This window comes from Motacilla alba, chromosome 6 (assembly GCF_015832195.1).
Source record: "Motacilla alba alba isolate MOTALB_02 chromosome 6, Motacilla_alba_V1.0_pri, whole genome shotgun sequence".
NCBI lineage: Eukaryota > Metazoa > Chordata > Aves > Passeriformes > Motacillidae > Motacilla > Motacilla alba.
The window spans coordinates 29,380,801-29,406,777 of record NC_052021.1 but is presented as its reverse complement, the minus strand read 5'-3'; the positions used below and the strand labels follow the sequence as shown (position 1 = coordinate 29,406,777).

At 45.9% G+C, this 25,977-nt stretch overlaps 1 protein-coding gene across 2 annotated transcripts; it reads left to right on the top strand.

Moving 5' to 3' along the window:
• Window positions 1-1,462: 1,462 nt before the first annotated feature.
• On the top strand, window positions 1,463-13,919 carry VAX1 (ventral anterior homeobox 1). 2 transcript variants are annotated; one of them, XR_005257481.1, is made up of 5 exons: window positions 1,463-1,841; window positions 3,574-3,761; window positions 5,261-5,803; window positions 12,183-12,259; window positions 12,882-13,919. XR_005257481.1 is itself a non-coding variant. In XM_038141573.1 (3 exons), the coding sequence occupies exons 1-3, from the start codon at window positions 1,604-1,606 to the stop codon at window positions 5,795-5,797; spliced, it is 963 nt and encodes a 320-aa protein (XP_037997501.1). In that variant the 5' UTR covers window positions 1,463-1,603; the 3' UTR covers window positions 5,798-6,737. The 2 variants fall into 2 exon arrangements, 1 of the variants encoding a protein (XP_037997501.1); XM_038141573.1 differs by lacking the exons at window positions 12,183-12,259; window positions 12,882-13,919 and having other exon boundaries at window positions 5,261-6,737.
• The last annotated feature ends 12,058 nt before the right edge of the window (window positions 13,920-25,977 follow it).

The following is a 25,977-nucleotide window of genomic DNA, read 5'->3' as shown; positions in this document are numbered from 1 at the left end:
CAGCCACACTCAGAGAATTGTTTGTTAATAGTCCAATTAGATAATTGCCATCTTTCACTCCTTTTGCTCTACATTTCCCATAAAGGAATGAATAAGGAGAGAAGCATGAAGAGGGCTTCTGCCCTGCAAGGTGACAAGAAGGACTGGAGCATGCTCTTTGCACAAGGCCATTTGCTTGAATTGAATCATTGTAGCCTAATCAATGGTCTTATTGGATTACTGGCTGTTGCGGTTCTCAAAGATATTGTAGCAGAGACAATGAAATAGCTAGAGTAAAACTTTTTTCTCCCTTAGTGGATCACGCAGTTGAGATTTTTCACGGGCTATCTCTCTCTCTCTCTCTCTCTCTCCCTCCTTCCCTCCCTCCCTCGCTCTCTCTCTCTCCCTCTTTCTCCCCCTCTCTCTTTCTCCCCCCTCCTGGATCCACTGCACACAAAGCTGGCTTTTTTTTTTTTTTTTTTTTTTTTTTTTTCAATGAGCAGGCTCTGCGAATAGGTTCAGTGTTTGCGAAGGTGCAGAATTAGCAGACACACATGCATGCACACATACACACACACACAGAGGGAGAAGCACAAAAAGCAAGTATCGGGACTGAAATAAGGAGAGGTAGGAGTTTAAGATGGCTGTCTGTGGGGAGATGTGTTAACGAGGATTTCTGCTGGCCAAGATAACCTGCTTCCTTGGAGAGATCTGCTTGAAGGAAGAACTTTTTGTGTGTGTGCGTTCTGGGGATCTGTTTGTTTGTTTACAATTCAGGGGGCTTTTTTTTTTTTTTTGGCTTTTTCTTCACCCCCCCTGCAACTGCATTTTTTTTTCAGCCTTTCCTAGCAGCTTTATTCAGATTTATTTGGCGTGCTTTGGAGAAAGCCACTATATAATCGGGAGGTCAAAGGCAGACTGAAGAAAGTTAATAATGGCTGCTAATGGTGCTAACAATTCAGGGTGAATCTTGTCAAAAGTTGGTTTTTTTTCCCTCTCCCCCACCCTTTTTTTCCTCTCTCCTTTTTTTTTTTTTTTTTTTTTTTTTTTTTTTTTTTTTTTTTTTTTCTGGAAGTCTCAGTCTTTTGATTGTGTGTTTCCTGAAAGCAAGACCAATCATTTCAGTTTATTCACTGGCTAAACTCTACTTGATTGGGGACAAGCACACAAACCATCCATTACGATCTGATATATTATCCAAACAATTTAGTGTATTCATGAGGTAACCTAAATGTGGAGGCTGCAAAATTACCCGTAATCAATTGAAACAGCGAGTGCGCGTCCCTCTGTGTGTCTAACAACTACATGTCTCTGTAATAAGGCAGACATTAAATCATTTTAGAGTTGTACTGTTGAGTACCTGATCACTGGGCGCTCTGGGAAGCTGGACAGTCACATTAGGACGCTGGGACTGAGGAAGCCGCTGCTTTTCCAGTGGGATAAAACCCGATCTTCCTTACTCAAGGTGCTTTACAGATCCCCACCGATCTCACCCTAAGTCGTGCAATATCCAGCATAGACTTCGTCTTCTTCTTCTTCTTCTACTCTTCTATAATTTTTTTGTTATCGTTGTTGGCGCTTTTTTTTTTTTGGTTTTTTTTTGGTTTTGTTTTTATTGCACTACATGTTTGGGAAACAAGACAAAATGGACGTTAGATGCAGTTCAGAGACTGAAGCTAACCGGGTCTCGAAGAACGGACATAAAGAGGGCAAGGAAAGCAAAGGGTCTGAAGGAAATATTTCTACTTCTTTTTTGAAGGATCAGCAAGGGACTTTTTCTGCCTCTGCAGCTACGGAAGGTTGTAATAAAAGTAAATCTAGTTCGGCTGATCCGGACTATTGCAGGAGGATCCTAGTTAGAGGTATGAGTTTGAGGTGTTCGGCGAGGGTGGGGGAAGGTGAGCCGCGCTCACGCCCGGGAGATGGGTTGATTTTGTCGCCTTGCCTTGGGTCTGGCCCTGGGTTGAAAGCCCTTCCTACGGCTGCGGGGGAGAGACCCCGCTCCGGGCCGGGCTCTGCCCCGGACCCGCTCCCGCCGCCTTTATCCCGGGGAATTTCCGCCGGCGTCTCGGCGAAAAGTTAAGCCGCGGTTGTTCCTCCCCGGCGCTGCCCCGGAACGGACCAGCCCCGCTCATTGTTGTTTTGTTTTTCCTTTCCTGCTTCGCAGCTTTCCCGGGGTGCCCGTCCCCGCGGGGAGCCCTCCGGGGACAGCGTTCCTTCCCTCGGGGGCCGCGGCTCTGCCCCAGGGCCGGCCGCGCTCCTCCCGCGCCCGCGCATCCCGCCCGCGGCCGGCCGCGCTCCGTGGCGAGGGGCTGCGGGCAGGGAGGCCCTCTCGGAGGGCAGAGGCTCCTTCCGTGCCCCCTCTCTCCGTGTCCGGCAGCCCATAGGAAAGGGCTGTTTTAAAATAACCTCCAGCCTTAAAATAAAGGGAGGAATGACGAAGGGTTTTTAAATTATTACTTTTTAGTAGTTACGCGTTTAATTTTTCTCAATCTTCGTCCCTTCTCCAGGCTAAAATAGCTAAATCATCTTATTCTTACTCCCTCAAAAAAAAAAATTACCTGGAGAAATTTCATTTTTATTAAGGTGCGTTTTGGGGGAGGAGGGAGAGAAGAGAATCAGAACAAAATATGTGGGAAGCAGGCCTTGAAAGCCAGAATTAATCCTTACGCCACTGGTTGACCCAGAGAAGGGTCAGATTAAAATGATGTGATTGTCTCTGATTTAAAACGTACCGAGGAGGTAAAATTACGGCAAGTAAAGTTGGAAAGGCTTTAAGGTAACCTGAATCTGGCTCTAGCTTGACAGTCGTGTTAATGAGATTTGTCCCGCTTTCCTTCAGTCGGGGCTACCAGAAAAGTGATGTTTCTGCGGGCTGGTTGGTGCCTTGGTTTCTTTCCCTCCCCCCCTCCTTTTTTTTTTTTTTTTTTTTTCCCCTCCTGCTTCTCGTTGCCAAAACCCCAAAGCGGCAGCGGCAGCGGTGCAGGGTGGGCTGGAGGTGTCCCCACGTTTACAGTGGCAGGCAGCCAGGTCGGGGCACTGCTGCCTCAAAAAGCTTTTTTGTTTTTTTCTCCTTTTTTATTTTTTTTTTAAGCATGACAAAATTGTTATTAAAAAATATGATAAGAAGGATTTCTATTTTGGGGTGGGGGACGGAATGTGTATGGTAGCTACCATCAAGTCCTAGCCCAAGGGGAACAAAGAGTAGCCCTGCACTCCAGGCACAAAGCCTGGCCTGAAGGATCTCTCTCTCCCCAGCTTCCCAGAGGGGCCGTGGGTGATGCCGCAGTGTCGTACTGTGAGTGCAATATATTCAAAGTAATTTTTAAATGGGCTGAGGGGATTAATTATAGAGGCCTGGGCCCCCATCGCCCCCTCCTTCCTTCTCTGTTGTGAGTTTTTTTCCTTCCGTGGGTGCAGTGGCCAGGTGCAGAGCCTCAGTCGCAGGGCCCCTGCTCCATCCCGACTCGTGTCTCGGTCCTGAAGGCGCTGGGCACGGCTCTTTCCCTTGGAAAAATTAGAAAGTATAAAAAGGAGGGGAAAAGCAGAGGAGGGTTGCCCGGGTATGAAGCTGACTGCGCCTTTCTTTGCCAGATGCCAAAGGTTCAATCCGAGAGATTATTCTGCCTAAAGGGCTTGATCTGGACCGTCCCAAGCGGACCCGCACCTCCTTCACGGCCGAGCAGCTCTACCGCCTGGAGATGGAGTTCCAGCGCTGCCAGTACGTCGTGGGGCGGGAGCGCACCGAGCTCGCCCGCCAGCTCAATCTCTCCGAGACTCAGGTAGCGCCTGAAGGACGGGGAGCCGCGCCTGCCCTGCCCTGCCCTGCCCTGCTCCGGGGATCCCCTTCCCGGCCCGGGCATCTCCGTGCCCTGCGGGCCCCAGGGACGCGGCCCTGCGCGCCTCCTGCGCCCCCAGCGCAGCCCCGCGGGGCGAGGGGCGAGGCAGCCCCCGAGGTGCCCACGCGTGTCCGGCCTGGGGGACGCGCCCCGCCGGAGGGATGGAGCTGAGGGGGTCGTGGCTGAGGAGTCCCGGCTGGGGACCCCTTAACTGCGTGTGTCCCTAACTGCGTGTGCCACGGGAAGGGGACAGCTGGCCAAGGGCGAGGCGACCCTGCCAGAGGGCTTCGGAGGGAGCTTGGCCACGAAGCCAAGCTCCTGCCGGACCGGGAGCGGCTCCCCCAGGTCCGGCCCGCGGGGATCCGCCCGGGCCCCGCCGGGCTCGGTGTGCCCGGCTGCGCGGAGCCGGCCGCCCCCGGGAGCGGAGATTTCGCTGCTGCGGCCGGGGAGAAGCGAGGGGGAGGCCGAGCCGCTCCCAGCCCGCAGCAAGCGGGATACAGGCGCTCAAAGTCGCAGGGGGAGACGGGCACCTTCCCCCGGGGCTGCCGGGCTGGAGATGTTCGGCCTGGGCTTTCCTGGGTGTGAGAGATCCGGGCATAGGGCTGAAGTTTGGGCCGTATTTTGAGTCCTTGTATGTCCGAGGGGGAGAATAGCTCCTCCACCCTCCAGGGCAGAAAGGCCCGGGACCGACAGGAGGCCTAAAACTGTGTGAGAGAGCGGGGAAGCATCCAAAAAGTCCAAACTTCTTAAAACCGGTTTCATATTTCCACAGAACATGATATAACAGTAAATTTCCCTGACACGTTAATTAGCTTTTTTCTTTCCTTGCCGGATAGGAATGACAAGTTCAACAGCTCGTAGGTTACAGAACCTGCCATGGGTGGGTTTTGTTGTGTTTTGGTTTTGGTTTTGTTTGTTGTTTTTTGAGTGACTTCCAGGATTCCTTTTTAAAGTTGAATATTATTTAAAATTATCTGCGGGTGGAGAGAAAGCGTCCAGTTTGGAATACGGGGGAAGAAGCTCATTGCTCATGTTACCCCCAGGAAGGGCAGTCGGAGCGGGCAGCGGCTGCTGGGAGCCGCAGAGTGCCCGGGGCTCCGGCTGAGCCGGCTTAGAATAAAGCGGTGAGAAAGGGCTGGCTCCGTCTCCCAGAGAATTCCCGGCCTGTAGTAAACTAGGACGAAGTGAGAGGTCTGGTTAAAGATGCAGAACGAAAGGCCCCGGGGTCACCCCGAAACCGGGACCAGACCGAGGGTGCGGGGGGTTGCGTTCTGTGAGCTCGGCTTTGTGCGTTTTGGAATCGCTCCCCGCTGCCAAGCGTCCGTGCGCCCTCCCCCGCAGCCTCCCCCCGCCCCGCGGAGCCGCGCCGGGGTCCCGGGGCACCTGCCGGGGGGCTCCGCTCCTCCCGCCCCGCTGACCCTGCCTCTCTCCCCGGCCTGCAGGTCAAGGTCTGGTTCCAGAACCGGCGCACCAAGCAGAAGAAGGACCAGGGCAAGGACTCCGAGCTGCGGTCGGTGGTGTCCGAGACCGCCGCCACCTGCAGCGTCCTGCGGCTGCTGGAGCAAGGCCGGCTGCTGTCGCCGCCGGGGCTGCCCGGCCTCCTGCCGCCCTGCGCCACGGGCGCGCTGGGCTCGGCGCTGCGCGGGCCCGGCCTGGCCGCGGCGGGCGGCGGCAGCGCGGCGGCGGCTCCGGGAGGCGGCGGCTCCCCGCACCCTCCGGCCGCCAGCGGCGCGGCCGGGCCCCCCCCGCCCGCGGCTCTGCACGGGGCGGCGGCCGCGGGGCACGGGCTCTTCGGGCTGCCGGTGCCCGCGCTGCTGGGCTCGGTGGCCGGCCGCCTCTCCTCCGCGCCCCTGGCCGTGGCCGGCTCGCTGGCGGGCAACTTGCAGGAACTGTCGGCCCGCTACCTGAGCTCGTCCGCCTTCGAGCCCTACTCCCGGACCAACAATAAAGAGAGCGCTGAGAAAAAAGCACTGGACTGACTCTAAGTACCTTCCCCCTATTTATATTTATAGTCTCTATTTGTGGCGGTATTTATGGGACGGGCGGCAGCCGTCGCCCCGCTCCCCGCCGCCCCCGAGCCCCGCGGCGCGGCTCCCTCCGCGGGCCGGGGCGGAGCGGGGCCGGGCGGAGCGGGGCCCGGAGCCCGCGGGGCCGGGCGAGGCGGCGGGGCCGGGGCCGGGGCCGGGGCGAGGGGCTGCGGGCGCCTCCCGGTGCGCTGCCCCTGCCCCGCGGTCCGTCTGTCCGGGCGGGAGGGGCGATCGCGCTGTTCGTTCGTTCGGGAAGGCACGCAGAGGGTCAGCGGTCGGGGCGAGGGTCGGCCGGGCTCCCTTCGATCGGCTCTAGCCAATGCCGAGCGAGGGAGCGGCGTTTCGGAGAGAGGAGGATGGAGCTGCCAGGTGATGCCCGTTTTGGGGTGGTTTTTTTGTGTCTCCCAGGCTCAGTGATTTCTAAGCACAAAGGTTTTGGGGCCCCTCCTGTGGCCCCCGTTTACCCCCGCACTCGCTGCACTACAGCCCCGACCGAGCCCTTAGCACCAGTCAGGAAATCCTCCAGCAACTTTTCTTTTTCACGGTAAATCTTGAATGTGGGAAGGGCCGAAACGGACTGAACGTACAGTCACGAATAGGGGAGACAGAAACCAGTGGCTGCACAAATTTTGCATAAAATTGTCTCTTCCTTCGAGATAACACAACGTCCCCCCCCTTTTTTTCCCCCTTTTTTCCTTTTTTTTTTTTTTTTTTTAAATTTGAATTCCGACGGGCCTGTCCCGCGGAGCTTATCTGCAAAAACAAGTCTGCAGATAAATCATGGAACTCAGAAATCTATTTGTATCTAGATCTGTTGCGATCGTAATTTTAATTTTTATTGCTCTATTTGATTTTTCCAAATAATCTCAATGTTCATCTAAACACAAAAAAACCCTTGTAGCCTTCCTTCCTCCTTAAATAACCCTCTCGCATATCGCTCACACTTCATTTAAAACAAACGTAAAATATAAAAAACGTATCTTTTATTGTTATTTTTGTACTTTAAAACACATCTATGTAACAAACTTTTTTTTCATAATTCTTACTGCTATTTTCTCCACAAACATATGTATGTCACCTTCTAGTATTCTGGATCGAATATTTTCTGTTCAATTTCAGTACTTGAATTTGCCACAAAAGGGATGCTGTACTTAGGTAGTTCTTTGGGGGAAAAAAAATATTTACTTTGGTTTTAAGTTTCTTTTCTTTCTTTGAACTTTTAACACATGGCGTTTACAAACTGTATAAATACGTGCCACCAAACTGTAACCAAAAAAGAAAAAAAAAATTACAAAAAGTGGAATGGTTGCTGTAGAATATAGAATTAACTATAGACCAGAACTGGACAGAAGGAGCTGGATGAAAAGAAAATAGTAATTTTATTGTAAATTATTTACGTCTGAAGTTTCTAGGCAACTAGTCGAAAAAATAATGAATGAATCGAGCGCTGAGCCCTTGCTACTAACTTTTGTTCTGAATGTTTTGGATATTTGGATGTTTTGTATTTATGTGGTGAGAGTGAAATATATTATATCTATATGATGACGGAATTAGGTGTATTTTCGTATTTGTATTTGGGTGCTTATATTTGTAGCACCCAAATTGCCTTCATTTACACACGCACTGAAAAAAAAAAATCAACAAAACCCTATCCCTACATAACCAACCCGATTTTTACTTTTTTTAAAATTTAATTTAATGTTTCATTTTGAGTGGGGGGCTTGAGGTCCACTTCCTAGAGGGTGATTTCCCTCCTGGGGCAGTTTGGGGCATTCCCAGTCCCGTGCTCGGCTCCGACCCAGCCCTTGTAGCACTCCCTGGGCTCGCAGGGCCGATCCCCGCCTGTGCCTGTGCCCGTGCCCGTGGTGCTGCCGGTGCCCCAGAGGTGCCCACCCTGCCAGGTGCCACCCCGTGCAGGGCGCTGCTCACCTCCCAACCTGTCCTGCCCGTGCCGGGCCAGGCAGGCACTTCTGGACGCGCATCCGTGCGTGTGTGACAGCGCACAGAGACACGGGCACATCCAAACGCACTGGCACAGCTCGTGTGCACAGATACAGACATTTAGAGCTGCCTTCTGAACAGCTCTTGCTTCCATTCTGATCGGCAGCCCAGCCCTGGGGGTTTTTACCGGGCAGCCAGTGCAGGTTTCCAGGAGCCCCCCAGTGCCCTGGCCGAGCCACCTTTGCAGGGTGGCACCTGCTGTCCCCACGCCTTTGCCCTGCCCTGGGTCCCTGTGTGGCCTCCATTGGGCTCTGCCATGAGCCTGTCCCAGCCAGGGCAGAGGCACTGCTCCAGATTAGGAGGGAAGGATGCAGTGGTGACGCTGATTTGGTTGTTTTTTTTATGAAGAATGTAGAAATGACCTGGGGAAGGGCAGCCAGGGTGAAGGAGGGGATCGCAGGTGACATTTGAAGAGGTGACATTGAAACTGCTGGTCAAGACAGGAAAACTTCAAGGGGAGGGGAGGGAAAAGCGTTGTTAAAAAAGAAAAGAGCTGAATGTGACAGAAGAGATCTTCCAGGGAGATCGGGAGGGAGAGGGTGGCTTTCAGTTTGTGCCCTGCCTGGACTGCACAGCATCACCCACAGCCCCGGACAAAGAGGGGAGCCCTGGCCTGGGCTGCCTTTGCCAAGGAGGGAATTATCACCACCCAAACCCTCCCTGGGCTCCCCTGCCAAACATGGGGCTGAGCTCTGTGATGAATTTGCCCTGTCTTGCAGGAACTTCCTGCAGCTGAGATGGGGCCATTTCAGCGCCCAAATTTGCTGCTGCATTGTGAGCCATGGGAACAGCAGCACAAACGTGTTCTGACAGAGCTGGCTCAGGTGCCCTCATCTAAAAAGAGGATTTCCGTGCTCCTCTGTTTAACCAGAGATCACAGGAGCATTGCTGTCCCCTCACACAGGTGCCACGAGGCTCTTTTTCTCTGGTCTGCAGTCTCAGGGTTGGAGCTGTGGTCAGTGTAAGCTCTTTGCTCCTCTTGTAAGGCAGTTTAAGCTAGTATCAGGCTAAATTGCTGACACAATAGCAGCAGTCCTTATTTTACAGCTTTGCAGCCCTCAGTATGCATGTGAAGAGCTAGACATTTTTATACTTATTACTATTATTTTTAATTATTTCTGAATATTTAAAAGAAAAAAAAAAGAATGTGCCTTGAAGAGTGAAGGAGTCTTGTCTAAGCATTCAGATGAAATAAATACTTCAAGATATTTTCATTTCTTTTTTTTTTTTCTTGCCTCCTTCAAATTCCACCTGTTCCACACCTGTATCAGGGGCTGCTTCTGGGCTGGGGTCAGAGCAAAAACGGGAGGCTCTCCAGTCCCGTGCAGGGCTGTCACAGTCCTGTTTCAGTCTCTGCTTGTGACTCAGGCCAAAACCTTGGAGCCCCACAGGGAGGGAGGCAATCGGTCATTTCCTTTGAGATTTTCAGCATTTCAAAAGCATGGGGTCCCTGAGAGCCAAAACACCCTGCTTTCTACAGAACAGACTAAAATATGTTCATCTGCGTTTCTGTAAAAAAAAAAAAAAAGGAGGGAATACCACCTGTGTCATTGCATAGGACAAGTTAAAAATCATTCATACGCACATCTACGTACACAGTGAGGGTGAATATAAAAGCTGGTTTGGTTTTTGGTTGGTTGGTTTGGTGGGGATTTTTTGGGTTTTTTTCCAACCACACCAAAGCTGTTCTGAAGCTGTGTGCTGCCCAGAGACAGTACTTGCTTGTTTGCACTGAAATGCTGAGTTTCATCCCACTGAAACAATGGACACAAACCATCTTCCTGAAGCTATTTGCTGCTGAAAGGTTTTGCTGTGTTCCTTGCTGTATTTTTATTTGTGGTCATCACTGGGGCACTGGAGCTCAAACAGAGAAATATTTGGTTTATGCAGAAAGAACATGTATGAGTGTGAGGGGCAGGAATATTTAGTAGGAAAGCAAATAAACCAAGTATAAATCCATATCTGGCATGAATTTTTAAAGGAAATCACAAAAGGATTTCTGTGGCAGGTGGACTTCCCCAAACTTTCCCTTAGCTGCAGCTACACGTAGGGCTTAGAGTGAGCAAGGATTTAAAAAGATGGAGTGCAGCATGGGCTATTTAAATTTCTTCATCTGAACTCAAGGAATATTTTCACAGGTACATGGACAGTATGTCTCTTCCTGTGGCTCTCAGGAAGGAGAAGCTCCCAGGATCAGCTCCAGAGCACCCAGGGAAAACACAAAACAGTGTTAGCCAGGTACACACAGGGAAAAGAGGAATCAGTCTATTTAGAGGGTTTTTTCAAAAGCATTTGCCCACCCACTTAACATAGCCCCTGCTTTATTTGCTGCTCCTCCACATCCCTCATGCCAGGGATTAGTGCAGCCTCTGACCACTCTGTCTCCATTTGCAATCCTGTCATCAGCCCAAGATACATGACCTTGTGACATGTAAAAAAGCACACGAGGTCTCTGATTAACTTCAGAGTATTTAATTACTTTCAAGGAAAGAAAAACACTTCCAAAGAATAACTCTTGAGCAGAAGCAAGTCACAGCCACCAGCAAGTGTTTAACAAAATTACCAGGGAAGCTAAAATGAAACCAATCGATGTGATGCTGCCTATGCAGCAGCCACAATACAAACTGTGACCCTGGAGCATAGCTGTGGCCAAAGTGCTGGCTGGCAGGGGCTGACCTGGAACATTTCTGACTCAGGTGTAAGAACTCTCTAACAAGCACTTTAGTACCATTCTTTCTGCTTCTAATAATTGCTGAGCAACTTGAACACAGTATTTATTTATCTTTCTATATATATAGTCATTATTGTTCTTGTTCTTCATCTCTGTGTAAGTGACTGATTCTAGTTTGTATAAAGTTTAAGTCTTAAACTTTTCTAGTGGAGCAAGTTCCACTGTCAATCGCACACAGAACAAAAATTATTGCATTTTGTATATATTTTCTACTTTTTGTTCACATGAATTGTCCCAAGTTCTGTCATTAGAAGTAGCAGAACAGATGTTCCCACCTTCTGCAACCACGTCCTTTTTAATTCTTTTACCATGCTACCTTTTGTCTCCTTTCTCATGAACAATCAAAACAATTTTAACTTATTTTCATACACAGTTCTTGCAAACTGTACTTAATATAACGGTTTCCAAGAGGTGCTGCCTTTTTTTTTTTTCTCCCTGTGGAAAAAAAAAATTAAGTAATAAATTCCCAGAGCTTTTTTCTCTTCAGCTATCTTCAACCCATTCTTCTGTTTGATCTTCCTGCTGTGAGCAAGGATGAAAACATCACACCAGTATAAGGATTTGCCCAGAACACCAACCTTTACTTGGCACTTGGTGTCATTGTCAATGCAAGGAAACAGGATCACAGGCCTCATCTGATGAGATGCCACAGCCTGGGCAAATAAATTGGTTTTTATATTTCAGCTGAAGCAGAAAACCAAGGAACCAGATGTAGTAGAAGGCAAATAAAAGAGTTCAATCTGCACAAGGTGGGTCCACAAAGTTTGTCACAGAACCAGGCACAGCTACCTGGCAGAAACCTTTTCTTACAGCTCTCACAAACGAGTAGTTTGGCTGCTTAAAGAAACACCACCAAAGGTATTGGCAAAAGCAGGGTTTAGTATGAATTTGTGGAAATGCAACTTGACAGAGTTTGATGGCAAGGTTCACTCTACTATTTACTACACAGGCTGAAGCATAAAAAGGAAGATCAAATTAGAAGCAATTTGAAATTACTTGTATAGAATCTGGGAATGCAAAAGCAGGTAAAGGTGTAAAGGACATGGATGCAAAGATAAGGGTGCAAAAGGGTTTAGCAGCACTTAATCATTGAATTCTTTGACATTTACAATAGTGATTCAGTAGGGCCCACTACAACAATGACTTAACAATGGATTTGAGACAGTTACATTCATACCATAATCAATTCACAGGCACACAGGTAAAATGACGTGTACACAAATTTCTATGGATGTAAAGGCTCCTATCAAGAATTCTCCTCAGATTCACTGAAATACTCACACCAAATCATCAATACTTGCACTTTGCATTTCCTGACAGGCTAGGGTTTCACTTTGAGGAATGTAGAGATGTGGTGGGGTGGGGAATCAGCCTCAGCCTTGTTGTCAGAGATGGCTCCTTGAGTACCACAAGCTTGGCTTGGGAGCTCTCAGAGGTGCCCCAGTCACAGGGAGGTGCTGGTGCAGCTGCTGCAGTCCAGGAGAACTCAAAGGGTCTCACTTAGGACCACCATTTATAGGGTCACAAGATGATTGACTTTGGCCATCAGTAAGTTTCCCTCCTGGCCACAACCCAAGCCAATAACTAGTGTGGTTTTTTTTCTAGAGAGTGCTGTAACAATGGTACCACTCCACCCAGGCTACAATTCACCCTGGTGCCACTCCACTCAGGCCACAGCTCAGGTAAGTGGTTTACCAAGGTTACAAAGGACAATTGCTTATCCTTTTTTCCCCCAACGTTTTTTTTTTGTTTGTTTGTTTTTGGTGGGTTTTTTTTGGGTTTTTTGTGGTTTTTTTGTTTTTTTGTTTTTTTGTTTTTTTGGTTTTTTTTGCATGGGAAGCTGATATTTCTGGTACTTTCCACCTCTACCATGCAAGAGCTCCTGGCACAACCAGGGAATGACTCATGGCTGGACTGGTGTGGTCAAGGGACACTTCACCACTCAGCTGGTTCCATCAGGATTTATCAGGATCTTCTGAGATCACAGAGCAGGCCCAAGGATGAGGAGGGTGGCAGATGCACCACCACAACAGTCCAGAAGCACATCACTGAAGGTGCATGAAAAACAATCCGTGAGATGGATGGAAAACCAAAGGGAAACTCGTTTTCCAATGTTGTCTCAAAATTTTTAAAAAATTACCATGAATTTAAATTTTTCCTAGGGTTGGTATCCTTTACATATTAGAACATTTCTTATTAGTCTAACTGCACAGGGATGAATCCAGCAAAAAATTTGTAAGGGAAACCTTGCAGAGTTCTTGTTCTTTTAAATTAACTTCCACTTTTTTTTTTCTTTTATTTTAGTGGACAAAAAGTAGAAGAAACTCATCCTGGCAAGCAACAAGCTGTGGCTCCAGGGATTCAGATTGGATATTGGGAAGAATGCCAGCCAGGACACAAAAGAGAGAAAAAGGTTACTGAGGTCATACCTGGCTATAAAAATGCAGTTAGAAACAAGTGAAGGACAACCTGGTGTGTGTACAGAAGAATGAAGGATGTCCTCATGGCTTAATTCAAAAGCCATGGAAATTAAGAAGAAAAATTAAGAAAATTAAGAAGACAAATTCTCATTTTTGGCAGAATTTGTCTGATTCTGAGAGCACTGTTAGTCATTGGCCAGCGAGTTTCTATCTGCTGTTCCTCTGAAGAAATGAAATGGAGATGCTGATGCTCATCTAAACTTATCCAGAAGGAGGTATGAGTGCCTACTTGTACTGAAATAAAGTTGAGGCAAAATTGTGAACAAAAATTTGACAGCCAGCATAGTTGACTCCAATTCAAGGTTAGCACTTATTGCCTCTTGTTAGCCCTGATGTTTCTTTCTTTCTTTATTTTCTTGCCTGGTCTCTAATTTAAACCTCCAAAGGGTGTCTACCACTAGACAGTTATAATCTCCTTGAGGCCTCTAAACAATTTCATAAACCAAATCCTAAATGGAAATTAGAAGCAGGCAGGAGAATGAAGTGTCTGCTGCCATAAAGAGCTAAGGAGGATAAATAGCCAATCCAAGGCATCCTGAGTGCATGCTCCAAGATAATCTTTTTTTTTCTCTGGACACAGCATTGTGAACATCCTCAAGATCAGCTGATTATTGAGATGAATTAGCAAATAAGAGCCCATTACATCAGGTGTTGAGAAGGACTTTAATTGTGCTCGGGCTCCAAATGGGAAACTTTATACTGTGTCACAGCTGTTAAAACAGCAGAGCCTTATGGAAACAGTCTTGGATTACTGGCCCCATGGAGTGAAACATTTTGAATGGAAGGGATTATGCTTATTATTTCTCAGCGCATTGTATTTTCTTAGATATTTTTACTGTCATTATTATTATTTACCTAGTTAATTTGCTTAACCGTGTTTGCATGCATATTTAATACTTTCTTCCACTGGTGTAATTTGAATGTGGTTGTAGGGAAAATAACATGAGATACATGAAACAGTTGCCCTTTGTTAAGACTAAGATCCTAAGAAACTTGGTGAGTTTGCTTCTCATCCACTTGCCAAGTGTCCTACTGCCTTTTACCTGATGAAATCATATCCTTTGTCAGGTAGAGTTTAAATGGTATTTTTTGAGAAGATGATCACCATAGAGGGGCTTCCTTCAGTCTTAGTATAGACCATTTGTGGTCAGAATAAATTTTCTCTTTTATCAGAAGACCCAAGTGGGAAAAACCCAGAGGAACTGATTAAAACTTTGATATGTGGAATTTGTCTGTTGCAAATGGAAAGCACCAGACTTGTAAATTGCATTTCCAGTTCATCTGTTAGTCTGTATTTCATTACAAATTTGAGCTCCAGAAGTTTGTAAGTAGAAATGTGGCAACCTGACTTAGTGCTCCTCAGGGAAATGCCTTGGACTCTGTGCACAGACTTTCATAGAAGCAAGGCCTAATTTGTGCATATAAAAGAAGAAATGGCCATCTAATCATGTAGTAAAAACTCTTCTATAGCACATCTCAAGTTTCTTAGAAGCATGTTCAATGCTGACAACAAATATGTGAAGGTTATTTGAGAAGAGTGGATAAATGGGGAAAAGATGAAAAATCAATGAATACAGTATTTATCATGAAACACAGTAAAGAAGAAATATTTCCACTCTGTTGGAAGATGCTCAAATCCAGCTGCCCAGCTATGTCTATAGAAATCTCTCCCTGCAAATAGGAGTTTTGAGCATGTATTTATCTTCTAATTTTGGGGCTCTGTGGGCCAGTAAGTACTGTCTCTGTGCTTAAATGGTGTTACTGCCTCAAAACTTCTCCATGAGCCAAACCTTTCACCCTTCTGGATATAATTAGTATGAAACATAAGGTGTGAGCTTTATCTCTATCTTTTTATCCACAGTTAAGGCAATTAATCCAATGTCCTAGCTAAATTTCAGCATGTTGTTTTTGGACAATCAGACACATGAATCAAAGAGGGAAAATACAGTGCAACATTCCGGAGCCCCAGCTTAGCCAGAGATGCCTCAAGGCATAAAAATTTACCATTTGGGCAAACGGTCTTCTTCTACAAGAGTGCCCTGAACACCAATGACGCTACAAAAACGAATGAATGGAAATATCAATCCGATTCCTAGGATCCCTTTTATGTGTAACTGCTCGTGTTCAGAGAGGAACCTGCTCCCGATGCACGCCCAGCTGCGCTGATGTGGGACCTCGCCTCGTGCCTGGTGAAGGCAGAGCCTTTTCTCTTTTGCCCAGGGAGGTGGTGGAGTCCCCATCCCTGGATGTGTTTAAAAAAAGACTGGATGTGGCACTTGGTGCCATGATCTAGTTGAGGTGTTAGAACATGGGTTGGACTCGATGATCTTAAAGGTCTCTTCCAACCTAGAAATTCTGTGATTCTGTGATTCTGTGATTCTGTGATTCTCCGGGCCGGGCTGGGAGGGGGGCTGCCCCGCTGCCGGGGCCGCTCAGCACCGCGGACAGCGGCGGCCGCTCCGCGGGGCCGGCGCGGAGAGCCCGGGCGGGGCTCCGGGAGCGGCTCCGCCGGGATCCGCTCCCACCTCTGCAGGGCGGGTCTGGCACCGGCACCGGCACGGGAAGGAGTTTCAATGAATAGATCTGAATGTCTCACAAAATGCGCCTGTAGTTTTAAGGCAGCTCTTGACAGGTCAGGGATGACGTGCCATGTCATGATTTTCTTTAACAGGAAAGAGAGCTCAGGAAAGGCAAAATTGTTTCAAATGAAAGAGTTGGTTGCTGCAAGTCCCTTTTGATACCACAGCGCACATCTTCCTTCGGCAGGTTTGCCTGCTGGGTTCATCCCTACAGCTCTAACCATAGAGTGATCTTCTCCCTGCAGCTTTGCGTGCTGAGCGTGATGCCACAGGTAGGGAATGCCCCGGTGGGCAGCTGGGATCAGCTGTCCCAGCTGTCCCCCAGCCAGCTCACTGGTGGTGTGGGCTGAGGAGCAGGAAAAGCCTTGATTCTGTGCAAGCACCGCTCAGCAGTAACAAAAACATCACAAAACCACCCCTGAATTACAAACACTGTTTTCATCACACATCCAAAACACAGTCCTACATCATCTACTGTGAAGAAAATTGAGTCTACCACAGCCAAAGTCAGCACACCATGTTTAATAACCTCCACATAATCCAAATGTACATGAAACACAATTTTGGCTTGTCACAGTTAACAGGAGCAAGATTATTTCCTTGACATCACTGAAAAGATATTTCTAAGATCCATAGGTGATCAGGATCCTTATCTAAAAGCATTAAATGCTCTTGCCAGACTATGGTTGCATGCTTGGGAAACTTCTATGAGAAAGTACAACATTACAGAAGCTCAGTGGTGACGGAATGTACAGACCTTGATTGGTAATTAGAGAGCTCCACTTTGTTCATTTGCTTTCCCTTTCCGTTCTGCTCCCACTCTTATTTAGTTTATCTGTAAGATTTGCAGGTAGAAATTCTCCCCTGCTGTGCATTTGCATAATTAGGCCAGTCAATAAGCACTTCTTTCACACAAATAACAATAATAAATAGCTTTATCAGTCCTTAAGAATACAGTAAACAGTGGGAAGTCTACAGCCACAAGATCAAACCCTTTAAAGAACGGTAATGCTGGTTGATATTAAAGTCAAGATAAATGACCATTTTCTACCTGATCATTTGTTTTCACAGTTTAGAGGGCAGATATATTCCTCTCTAGATGCATGTGAGTGCATTAGCACTATAAAATATTCCTGCTAATACCTGTGGGACTGCTTATTGAAAAAAATTCCAGAGTTCACCTATCTAGAGCTTCCAAGAAGTTTAATAGCTGGTTATATGTAAACACAAATATGCTTCTGCTAAGAACAACCCTTGAAACAGCCTGCACTCCATAGGTAATTGGTGTGGATAGGCAGATAACACAAAAAAAATGCAGTGGCAGAGAAGATTTGGCAATGGCTGTTTGTGTAGGCTAAAACAGCGAGTAACCCAACAGAAGAGCAAATGCAGGAAACAAACTTTGGTGCAAAGCTGAATCTTTTTTGCTTTGTTACTCTGAAATTTAGTGCATAAGATTTAAAAGAAGAGACTAATCTAAACATCCAGATCAGGGGTTTTATGACATTTTCATTAATAACTATCAGGTGTTTCATTGCAAGTTCTTGGTGTGTAAAAATCAAGAGGTGACAAGTACCAGAAAAAGAAGAAAAACCCCTTCAACTCATGTAAAATGACTTTGTCTGCATCATAATAAGGGGACAAGGGAGTTCTGTACTTTCAAGGAGTGCTTTGGTGGGTGGTAGTACTGTGGGGATTACCCAAGTGTGTATGGATTAATATTGAGTCTATTAACTCTTGGTAGTCTGGGGTTGGAGACAAACCAAAAATATGTTTTGCAATAATGCTAGTAGGCAACACTTTCAATCTTGATTAATTCAAGAGTTAGTCTGCTGGTGAACTCCTGCGTGAATTTTCCAGAACTGGTGAGTTTTGCATCACAAAACAGTGCAGGACTTTAATTCTTTCCTTAGCTAGAACTGTGTACAATTGCTAATTATATAATGCTACTTGCTCTATGCTGTTATGTAAGAAATATTCATCTACATGTACACAGTGTGCTTTGAGAGAGGGAAAGGGAATAGCACAGGCAGCACCACGGTCTCATGAGTTATCTTGCAAACAACTGTGTTGAAAGGAGTCAACAGTAGTATTTTCTAAAATTATAGGGAAAGAAGAGATGTCCTTAACTTAAAGGAAATAACTTACCAGCCTTACATGACCACCTATTTTTTATGGGGAGAGTAAAATTTTTAAAAGAGTAGTTTGAAAATCTCTCCATGGAGAAGTCTACTCTGCATCACAGAGATGCATTGCAGAAGGCTGGAGACAAAGCAAAGGATTTTGAAGCCTTCAAGTACAAGACACTCTTTAGTCAGTTCTTAATAGTGGAGCATGATCCCACAGCCCCATTTACCACAAATTCTTCTGACTGTATTTGGCAGCATAAGGCCTTTGGGGTCAGGGTGCTCACTTCACAGTTTTGCCCTTGGAGTCTCAGAAGTAAGGAAGCATTTCAAACCTTGAGCTTCAGAAAGAATTTAAGAAATGCACAAGAGAGCCAACTTTTAAATGAACTGGAAAGATTTTATGAGGACAGAAGATCAACAAGTGACCAGGACTCCAACTGTGAAAGAAAATGTGAGAAACAAGCACCTCTTCTAGTGTGAAATTGGTCTAATTCTTGGGGCCTTTAGAGTGGCAGTATCAAACAACTGGCCAATATCGTGTACACTTTCTGCCATCCACATGGCATCAACTCCATTACCACACTCTGTGAAGCAGTCCAATCTGCCACAGGTTTGTTTAACCCCTCATTTCAAAGTGGAGATGGAGATTTTTTCCCCCCTCACCCAGAGCTGAATGTGTCTTTCTTAATGCACCTGGAAGCCAGTCTTAGCATGCACCTCAGTGCTGCACACAAGCAACTGCAGAAAAAACCTCATCCAGCCAGGAGCTGAACGAAGTGGGGTTGCAGGTGCACCTGATCTTAAAGGGGGTTTAAAAGAGAGGTGAGGACAGACTTTTTCACAGTGATGGTAGAGACACAGCAAGGGGTAATTATTTTAAATATACCGAATACATTTTGGTCAATGAGGGTGGCCAAACAGGTTGCCCACGGGGATGGTGGGTACCCTGTCCCTGGAAACATTCAAGGCCAGGTTGGATGAGGCTTTGAGCTACCTGTTCCAATGGAAAGTGTTCCTGCTTACTCCAAGGCAGTTGGACTAGATGGCCTTTAAAGAGCCCTCCTAACCCAAACCAGTCTGTGACTCTATGGCTGCTGGGTGGTGGCTGCATTGGTGGGCAGGTAACTCCAGCTGTACCTTGAAAGAGGCACCTACAACACAGCTCCAAGCAAGCTGCTGATCACCAACATGGGGCTCACAGAAGGGGTGAAGGCACACCATTTTGGATATTTAGACATCAGGTGTATTTTCTGGTTTTCATTTGAAACATCTGACAATGCATTTTTATAGTTTTAAGGGTTTTCTAGGTGCGATTAATGAAACAAAGCAGAGTTTTGTCAAACCCAGCTGTGAATGGTGCTTCACAGATCTATCATGCTTCTCACCCTGCCCTGCTTTGCATTATCACCTGCAGGAATAGATGTCGTGGGGCTGCTTGCTGGATCTGCCAGTGCTCCCAGCCTGTGCTTGTGTTGTTAAGAATTCAAACAGATCTGCTATTGCAAGATATCTTGATAGTGAAAAATGCAGTCTGCAGAATAACTCCTCCCAGCTCCTTCTAGTCCAGCTGCTTTTCCTGCTTCTTTGACAGCAAGCAAGAGGAGCACTTTGAGGTGTGTGTGAGTGACTGTGTCTCTCTCTGGTGGGCAAGGCAGGTAACACTGCTCCTCAGTAAGCAGAGACACAGATTTGTTAAACCACTGCTCTGATGCCCTTGCCAATACCAATTCCTATCAGATCCCAGACCACAAAGCAATATTGATCATCTTTCTAAAGGGTGGAATTTCCACACTGATATTGTTGAAGGAAGGAGGAACATGTTTTCGAGAAGAGGCATTTCAAGGCAAATAACCCTCCAAGGAGCATTCATTTTCAAATCAGTAACACACAAGTATAGCTAACTCACAAAACAGCAGCCAGTTATATATACAGATTTCAATGAGGCTTTTAGGAGAAACAATGGGGCTGGTTTTAAGGGTGGTTGGCCTGCTGAAGTGCATTTCTCTGAACAGATACAATGCTGTAGTGCTGAATGAATTCAATAGTGCTGTCTCAAACATGGCCAGGAGTGTCTGGAAGTGGGTGGAGGTAGAAAGAGCTAGTGGGACTCTTCTTATGGTTGGCTCAGGCTGCCTCCTCCAACCCTTTCTTTGCCCTGGCAGGGGCCACGATTTCCTTCCCCTTTCCCTCTGTGACAAGTGTCCTTCTCTGAATGAACAATCCCCATCTGGAAATAATAGAATGAAATTTTTAAAAATGCGGGCTTAAAAATTTCAGGCATAACTTAGTCTGAACAAGATGTCTGGGTTGTAGAAGACTCTCCTAAGGGAAGTGAGTATATATTGGTACCTTGGCTGTTTGAAACTGGGAAGGAAAAATACATACACGGATAGAATATAATGTAGGAATCAATCCTGCCTTGGCCTCTGTAAGGAAAACAAGTGACCTTAATGATCTATTCTCTCTCTAGAGCACTCACAGAGAAAGCCGTGCTCGCTCCAATTCAGCTGTGTGCCCAGCACATAACACAATGGACCTCACTCCTCGGGAAGCTCTAAGTGCCACTGAAATAAAAATAAACAAGTCCTGCACAAGATGGTGAGGGCACCAGCAGCCTACAAAAAGCAGCTCTTGGGGGCCACACAAAGTCTTGGAGTGGGGGGTTGTGCAGCGGGAGAATTTATGTAAGGAAATTCACTACCCTCATTGAAAGATATACTTCAATTCAAAATGCATGTCTCCTTTTTGCCATTAAAAATTTCACATGCACATTCCTATGTATATCAAAATAGAAACACAATGACTGCAAGCTGATGGGTGACACCCCTGAACAATGCCATAAAATGCAAGACATGAGACAGAAATACATAAATAGCTGCAGGCCATGATCTGCTCTCAACTGTTTATGTGCTGCTCCATTAATACTAATAGGAGTTAAGTGTGCAGAATAAAGTGACAGCTATTGCCCCTCAGCTCTGCCAACAGTCCTTAAGGTCCAGCCAGCACTTCTTGGTGCTACACTGCCACTGGACTCTGGGGAACAGCACAGTCCATCTGCTCTAACACCATGTAGGCTGTTTTTAAGATTCCTGTCTCTAGTCTCACTATGAGCTGTTGTTACATGAAAGCAACAACAACAGTAATAGTGCAATCTTGGTATGCTCATTCCTCTTTTTCAGGAGAGGAATACTTCGACAGAGCTTTGGAATGGAAAATGGTGCTAAAAGGTGGATTTGGGTGTCCTGTAAAACGTCCTTGAAATTTTTTAGCTGAGAAAGTCTCAGACAATACAGCCATAGGACTACCATGGTAGTATTATGTCCCAGCCATCTCATGGTTAAGAGGTTTTCTGGGGGGGAATGGTAATATTGTTTTTCTTTTTGGTGACATTGCCCGTTACCTCTCTGAGTTCTGAGAAGGAAATTACAAACCCTGCAGGAATAGCCGTGGGACAGTCTGCTCTCCAGGCAGTAAAAGAAATGACAATGATCTACTGTACTGGATTGTTCTCAGGATGTGTCACTCTCTCCTTACCAAATTTCTAAAAGCCAGGCAGCTAAAATACTCCCAGTGGCACAGAGATGATGTTCAGCTAACCTCTCCTTCTAGTTACTCCTCTGTTCCTAGTCCACATTTTCCAAACAATTTTCCAATGTGTGTTGAAATAAATTTTTAAACACAGCTCACCCAAACTTCACTCCAGCCTCCACTGCTGGCAGCAGAAAGTTTCTGTCAACTTCAGATGCATGGAATCAGACTAACTGCCAGAAGTTACCACCACGTGAGCCACTTGAAGCTTTTATTCCTCCTAAGGTTTGAAATACATAAGTGTATGTTCACACGTGCAGAAAAAAAAGTATCTTTTGTCTGATCCACCTTAGAACAGATCACATTTGGATTTCTTGCACGCTGTGCTACCCTTGCTCTGCTGCAAGCTCAGAGCTGAAGCAGTGTGGGAAGGAGGTTGCCCTGCTGCTCCCTTTGCTGGTGCTATGCTTTGCTAGCCCCAGCTCAGCCCCACACCATCACAGTCCTTGTAATCTTACAGAGCCTAGATTATTATGCAAAAGCAAACAGAAACACTCATGGGCTTGGGGCACTGTGCAGACTACCACCCCTTGAGGGGTTCTCAGGGACCTCAAAGGAGACAGACACTGAGACAAAGCATTTACTGCTAAATGAAAACTGAAGTCAGACCAGCAAGGTAGATTTGCTTTTAATCCACAATTTAAAGGGAGTGATTTCTCCCTCTTGCCCTACTGTGCTGCCCACTGTGCAAGCTGGGCTCTAGAAGCAGAACTTGAAGCTTACTGTGCCTTTTGAAAGAAAATATCTGAGAGCCTCTTTTATCTCTTTATTAATAGGTTTTGACTAATCCTCTATTCATTGATGTCCATTATAAGATTATGAAGCTAAAATTAAGTTAGTGCATACGGTATGTCTACAATGAGTTCGATAATTGTGTGTTTCCAAAGGAAAAAAAAAAAATTGTTCAATAATTATGGCTGAGATCGGCAACTGGCATCACAGTCTTTGTTGCTGAAATGTGGCAGCATTTCTTTGCCTGCACAAGTTAAACCCCCAAATCAAGGTGGTTGTGCTCTCCTGGAGGAAAGAGTAAGAAGGGAGTAGCCTGCACAGGGTGCAAACATGCACTTGGAGGAGGAATCAAAAGCCCCAAGATGGCACCAGTGATAAGTATGGTGTCAGGAGCCATTCTCAGAGAAGAGATGTATTAGCAGTTCTTTCCAGGTTTATTTCTATCAATAGGATTTGATAGATGGCAGCAGGTCAGGAAGGCCAAGTGGTCCAGGGCACTGCTGCTTTTTTTTTGAGGAGCTACACTTAGATGATGCTGAGTGAGTTACTTTAGTTTATTTTGTATTCAGGGCCTATGATCAGGTTTGGCTGATACAGGAGTCTTCCATACTTCAGACATGAGGAGATGAAACCAGCATGCCCAGTGTATTCTCCCTGCCTGGTAATTACACAGGTAGGTAAAATCTGGTTAAAAATGTTCATATGAGGATCTTCCAGGAAAGGCAAAGTTCAGCATAAAAATTGGCAGCTAAATACAAAAGGGAAGTTAATTTTTTCCAAGAAAAGTCAATACATTATAATTCAACTAATTGCATACTGTGCTGAGCAGGTAAATTTTAAGAGGTTTACAGGACACCTGTTCATAACTAAAACAGCTTTGTGGTTTTAAAATCTCTCCCCTGTTTTCCCAAGTTTTCCAAAGTTATTCCCTGGTCCTGACTGGCTGGTCCTGCTCTGCCTACCTTTGCTGCTAATAAAATAATTCTCTTGGGGCTGGCTTTTCAAAGCACAGGGTCACATCTGCAGCCCCTGCTCAACCAAAACTCACATTGGCTCCCCCACACTCCACAGAAATAAGGTCTGCAGAACCTGGCCTTCCCTCACAGCCAGAGTAATATGTCTCATTAAAAGGGGAATCACTGAAGGAGCTGCTCCAAAGAAGCCAACAATGAGAACTTCACTCCATCTGTGTTTATAGGGAGTGAAACTCTGCCCTCTTCAAAGTCAGGGACATAATTGACTCTGACGTACAGAAGCAGAAATTTCACATTTTAAATAGATTTGATATGATCTCTGCAGATGCCTAGAAGAGCTGCAAGACCATCACAAATGATTTCCCTCTTGAATATGATATATTGAGCAGACTCATGCCACTCACATTAGCTGTGCTTCTTCACAAATCCAATCTTCCCATTTTATGTCCCTGGTTTTATATCAGACCAGAATAGGTCTGGATTTCATTTTCTGTTCCTCCATTTATCCTTGCATTTAGAATAGACACTGACAACTCCCAGACCAAAGGAGGACTTTGAGACAGTGCTTCCAGACTTTAAGCTGGGGGCTCTGTTTAAACACCACCTACATTTTTCTCAGTTACATTCTGCTACGGAATATTTTGCTTTCATTCTGGATTTTTTGTTGGCAATACAGGGGATGGAGAGCACCACAAGCTGGCTAAAGAGCCCCTTAAAGAGAGAAATTCCCCTTGGAACAGCAGGGAAAGGCATTCCCTCCCAAAGCCATACAGCCTCTGAGCAGTCCCAAAAACCAGGGAGGAGCAGACAAGGAAGGAGTGGATCAGACCAGGCAGCTCACGGGCAGGGCAGGTCTGGGGTCCTGCCCTGCATGGCCTGCAGGAGATTTCCCTTTCACTCAGTTCCCCCATGAGGGTGCCCCATCCAAAGATCAATGCTTTTCTGTGGATGAATTTTACACTTTCTGAATTAAAAAAAAAACAAACCAACAACCAAAAACACACCAAAAAAACTCCCAAACCAACCAAACAAACAAAAAAAACCAAACCAAAACAAACCCCCCCAACAAAACAAAACAAAACAAAACAAAACAAACAAAATAAACAAACAAAACAAAACAAACAAAAAACCCCACCAACCAACCAAAAAAAACCCAAAAAAACCCCAAAAAAAACCAGAAAACCCTTTCAGAACCAAGAGTAAATGATGTGAGATTTAAATAAAAACTAACCATTTGGTACTTTGAGGCCTGTATTTTAGGAATCTAGGGAAAGGGACACTGAGTTCAGTAACAAGGCTGCCTGGAGCCAGCATTTCACCCCCTGTCACTGTGTTGGTGCTGGCAGTGCCTTGAGACAGCCTGCCAAGGTAAGGCTGCACAATTACTGGAGCTTAACTTTTATAGCCATAAAGTGTAGATGGTGATTTGCAGTTCCAGGATTGCTCTAAATATTCTTTATTCTTGTCCTACCACTCCAAAATCTGGAGCAATTCAAAGCATAGCAGGTAGCTGGAGCTCCCAGTTTCCCTCCTTATGATTGCACTGACTCAATGAGATGTTGTGGCACTGTGCTTAACAGGGCTGGTGAACACTAAATCCCCTGCCACATGCAGCATCTGCAGTGACATTCATGCAATAGCCATTCTGAACAGCAGATCAACTTGATAAAAAGAAAGGCAAATACTTTCTTTCCTATATCCATGAAAAGAAAGAGAGATGAAGTCCTTTTATTTCATGTTACTGGCTATACACCAGTAACAGCATAAACCAGTAAGGCCCAGCCTTTATAATCACACACAGAGACAGAGCAGAGAGGGATAAATACAAGTGATGTGTGTCTCTGTTTGTAGAAAAGGGGAGTACCAGAAAAACAACTAGGAAAAAATCCATTATGAAAATATTTTACATTCTGTCAGCTTTTGCCTTTGTCAGGGAAGAAGTAAAAAGGCAGGAGAGCATGATATTAAGATGCCACTACCTAATAATTTCTTGATAATTGCCCTTCAAGAGCAAATGACAATGAAATGAGTAAGGTAGAGCTTTCACCCACTCTATCCTGATTCAGGCAGCATGCTTTGGTACACACTTCCTTTGAGTAAACAGTACCTATAGTTATACAGGATCTATTCTCCCATTGATGTGCCAGGGATTTATGTAGGTGAGCCCCATTAATGTTAATGGAAGTTATGTGTGTAATTCCCCTTTTTCAGCAATGAGAGAATAGACCTTTATGTTTCTAAGGTAATTACAGCCTTAGCTCTGGCTAGGCTGTTCTCCTCACCCTCCCCCCTTTGATAACTTCCTTGCTTCCCTCCCCAGCATTGACTCTGGGAGAAAAAAAAGGGATAAATTCCTCCATTCAGAAAGGAAAATTGGAGAAATAGCTGAAAGGTGAAACAAATGTAACTAGATCCACTCATTGTGTGAAGGAAATGCAAATACAGGAAGCCAATCCACATCCGCTACCTTTGCTGTGCTTTTGGGGACAGATGTAGATTGATTTTCCCTAAATTGTGTATTCACTGGGTATTCACTGTTTTCTAGGCATGTGGGTTATTTAGAGAGAACAAGGGTGGTTTTTTTGGTACTTCCTTGTTAAGCAGTTTTAGAAAAACTGCACATTTTGACACTGCCAGACTTGTGCAGAAAAAGGTGAAGTGAATAGAGATTTTTGCAGGAGGAATTAATTGATCCACAAAACCACTGTTATCATCTGAATCTGAACTGGGGGATGGTGTATCCCATGTGAGAGGTTAAATATTTTGGAGTTCTGTAAGACCTCCTTTAGGAGGTTTCTTAGCCCGGGGTTCAAGGCCAGCAGGTTTCAGAGGGTGTGCTGTAGGGTCAAGCCCCCACAACACCCCTCTGAGATTTTAAACATTATGTTTGTGTTCTGTTCCTGATTATCTGACAGATT

Coding starts and splice junctions, on each gene's coding strand:
- VAX1 (XM_038141573.1), top strand. CDS start 1,604: ATGTTTGGGAAACAAGACAAAATGGACGTTAGATGCAGTTCAGAGACT. Junction 1,842..3,573: donor CAGGAGGATCCTAGTTAGAG/GTATGAGTTTGA, acceptor TTTCTTTGCCAG/ATGCCAAAGGTTCAATCCGA. Junction 3,762..5,260: donor TCAATCTCTCCGAGACTCAG/GTAGCGCCTGAA, acceptor CCCGGCCTGCAG/GTCAAGGTCTGGTTCCAGAA.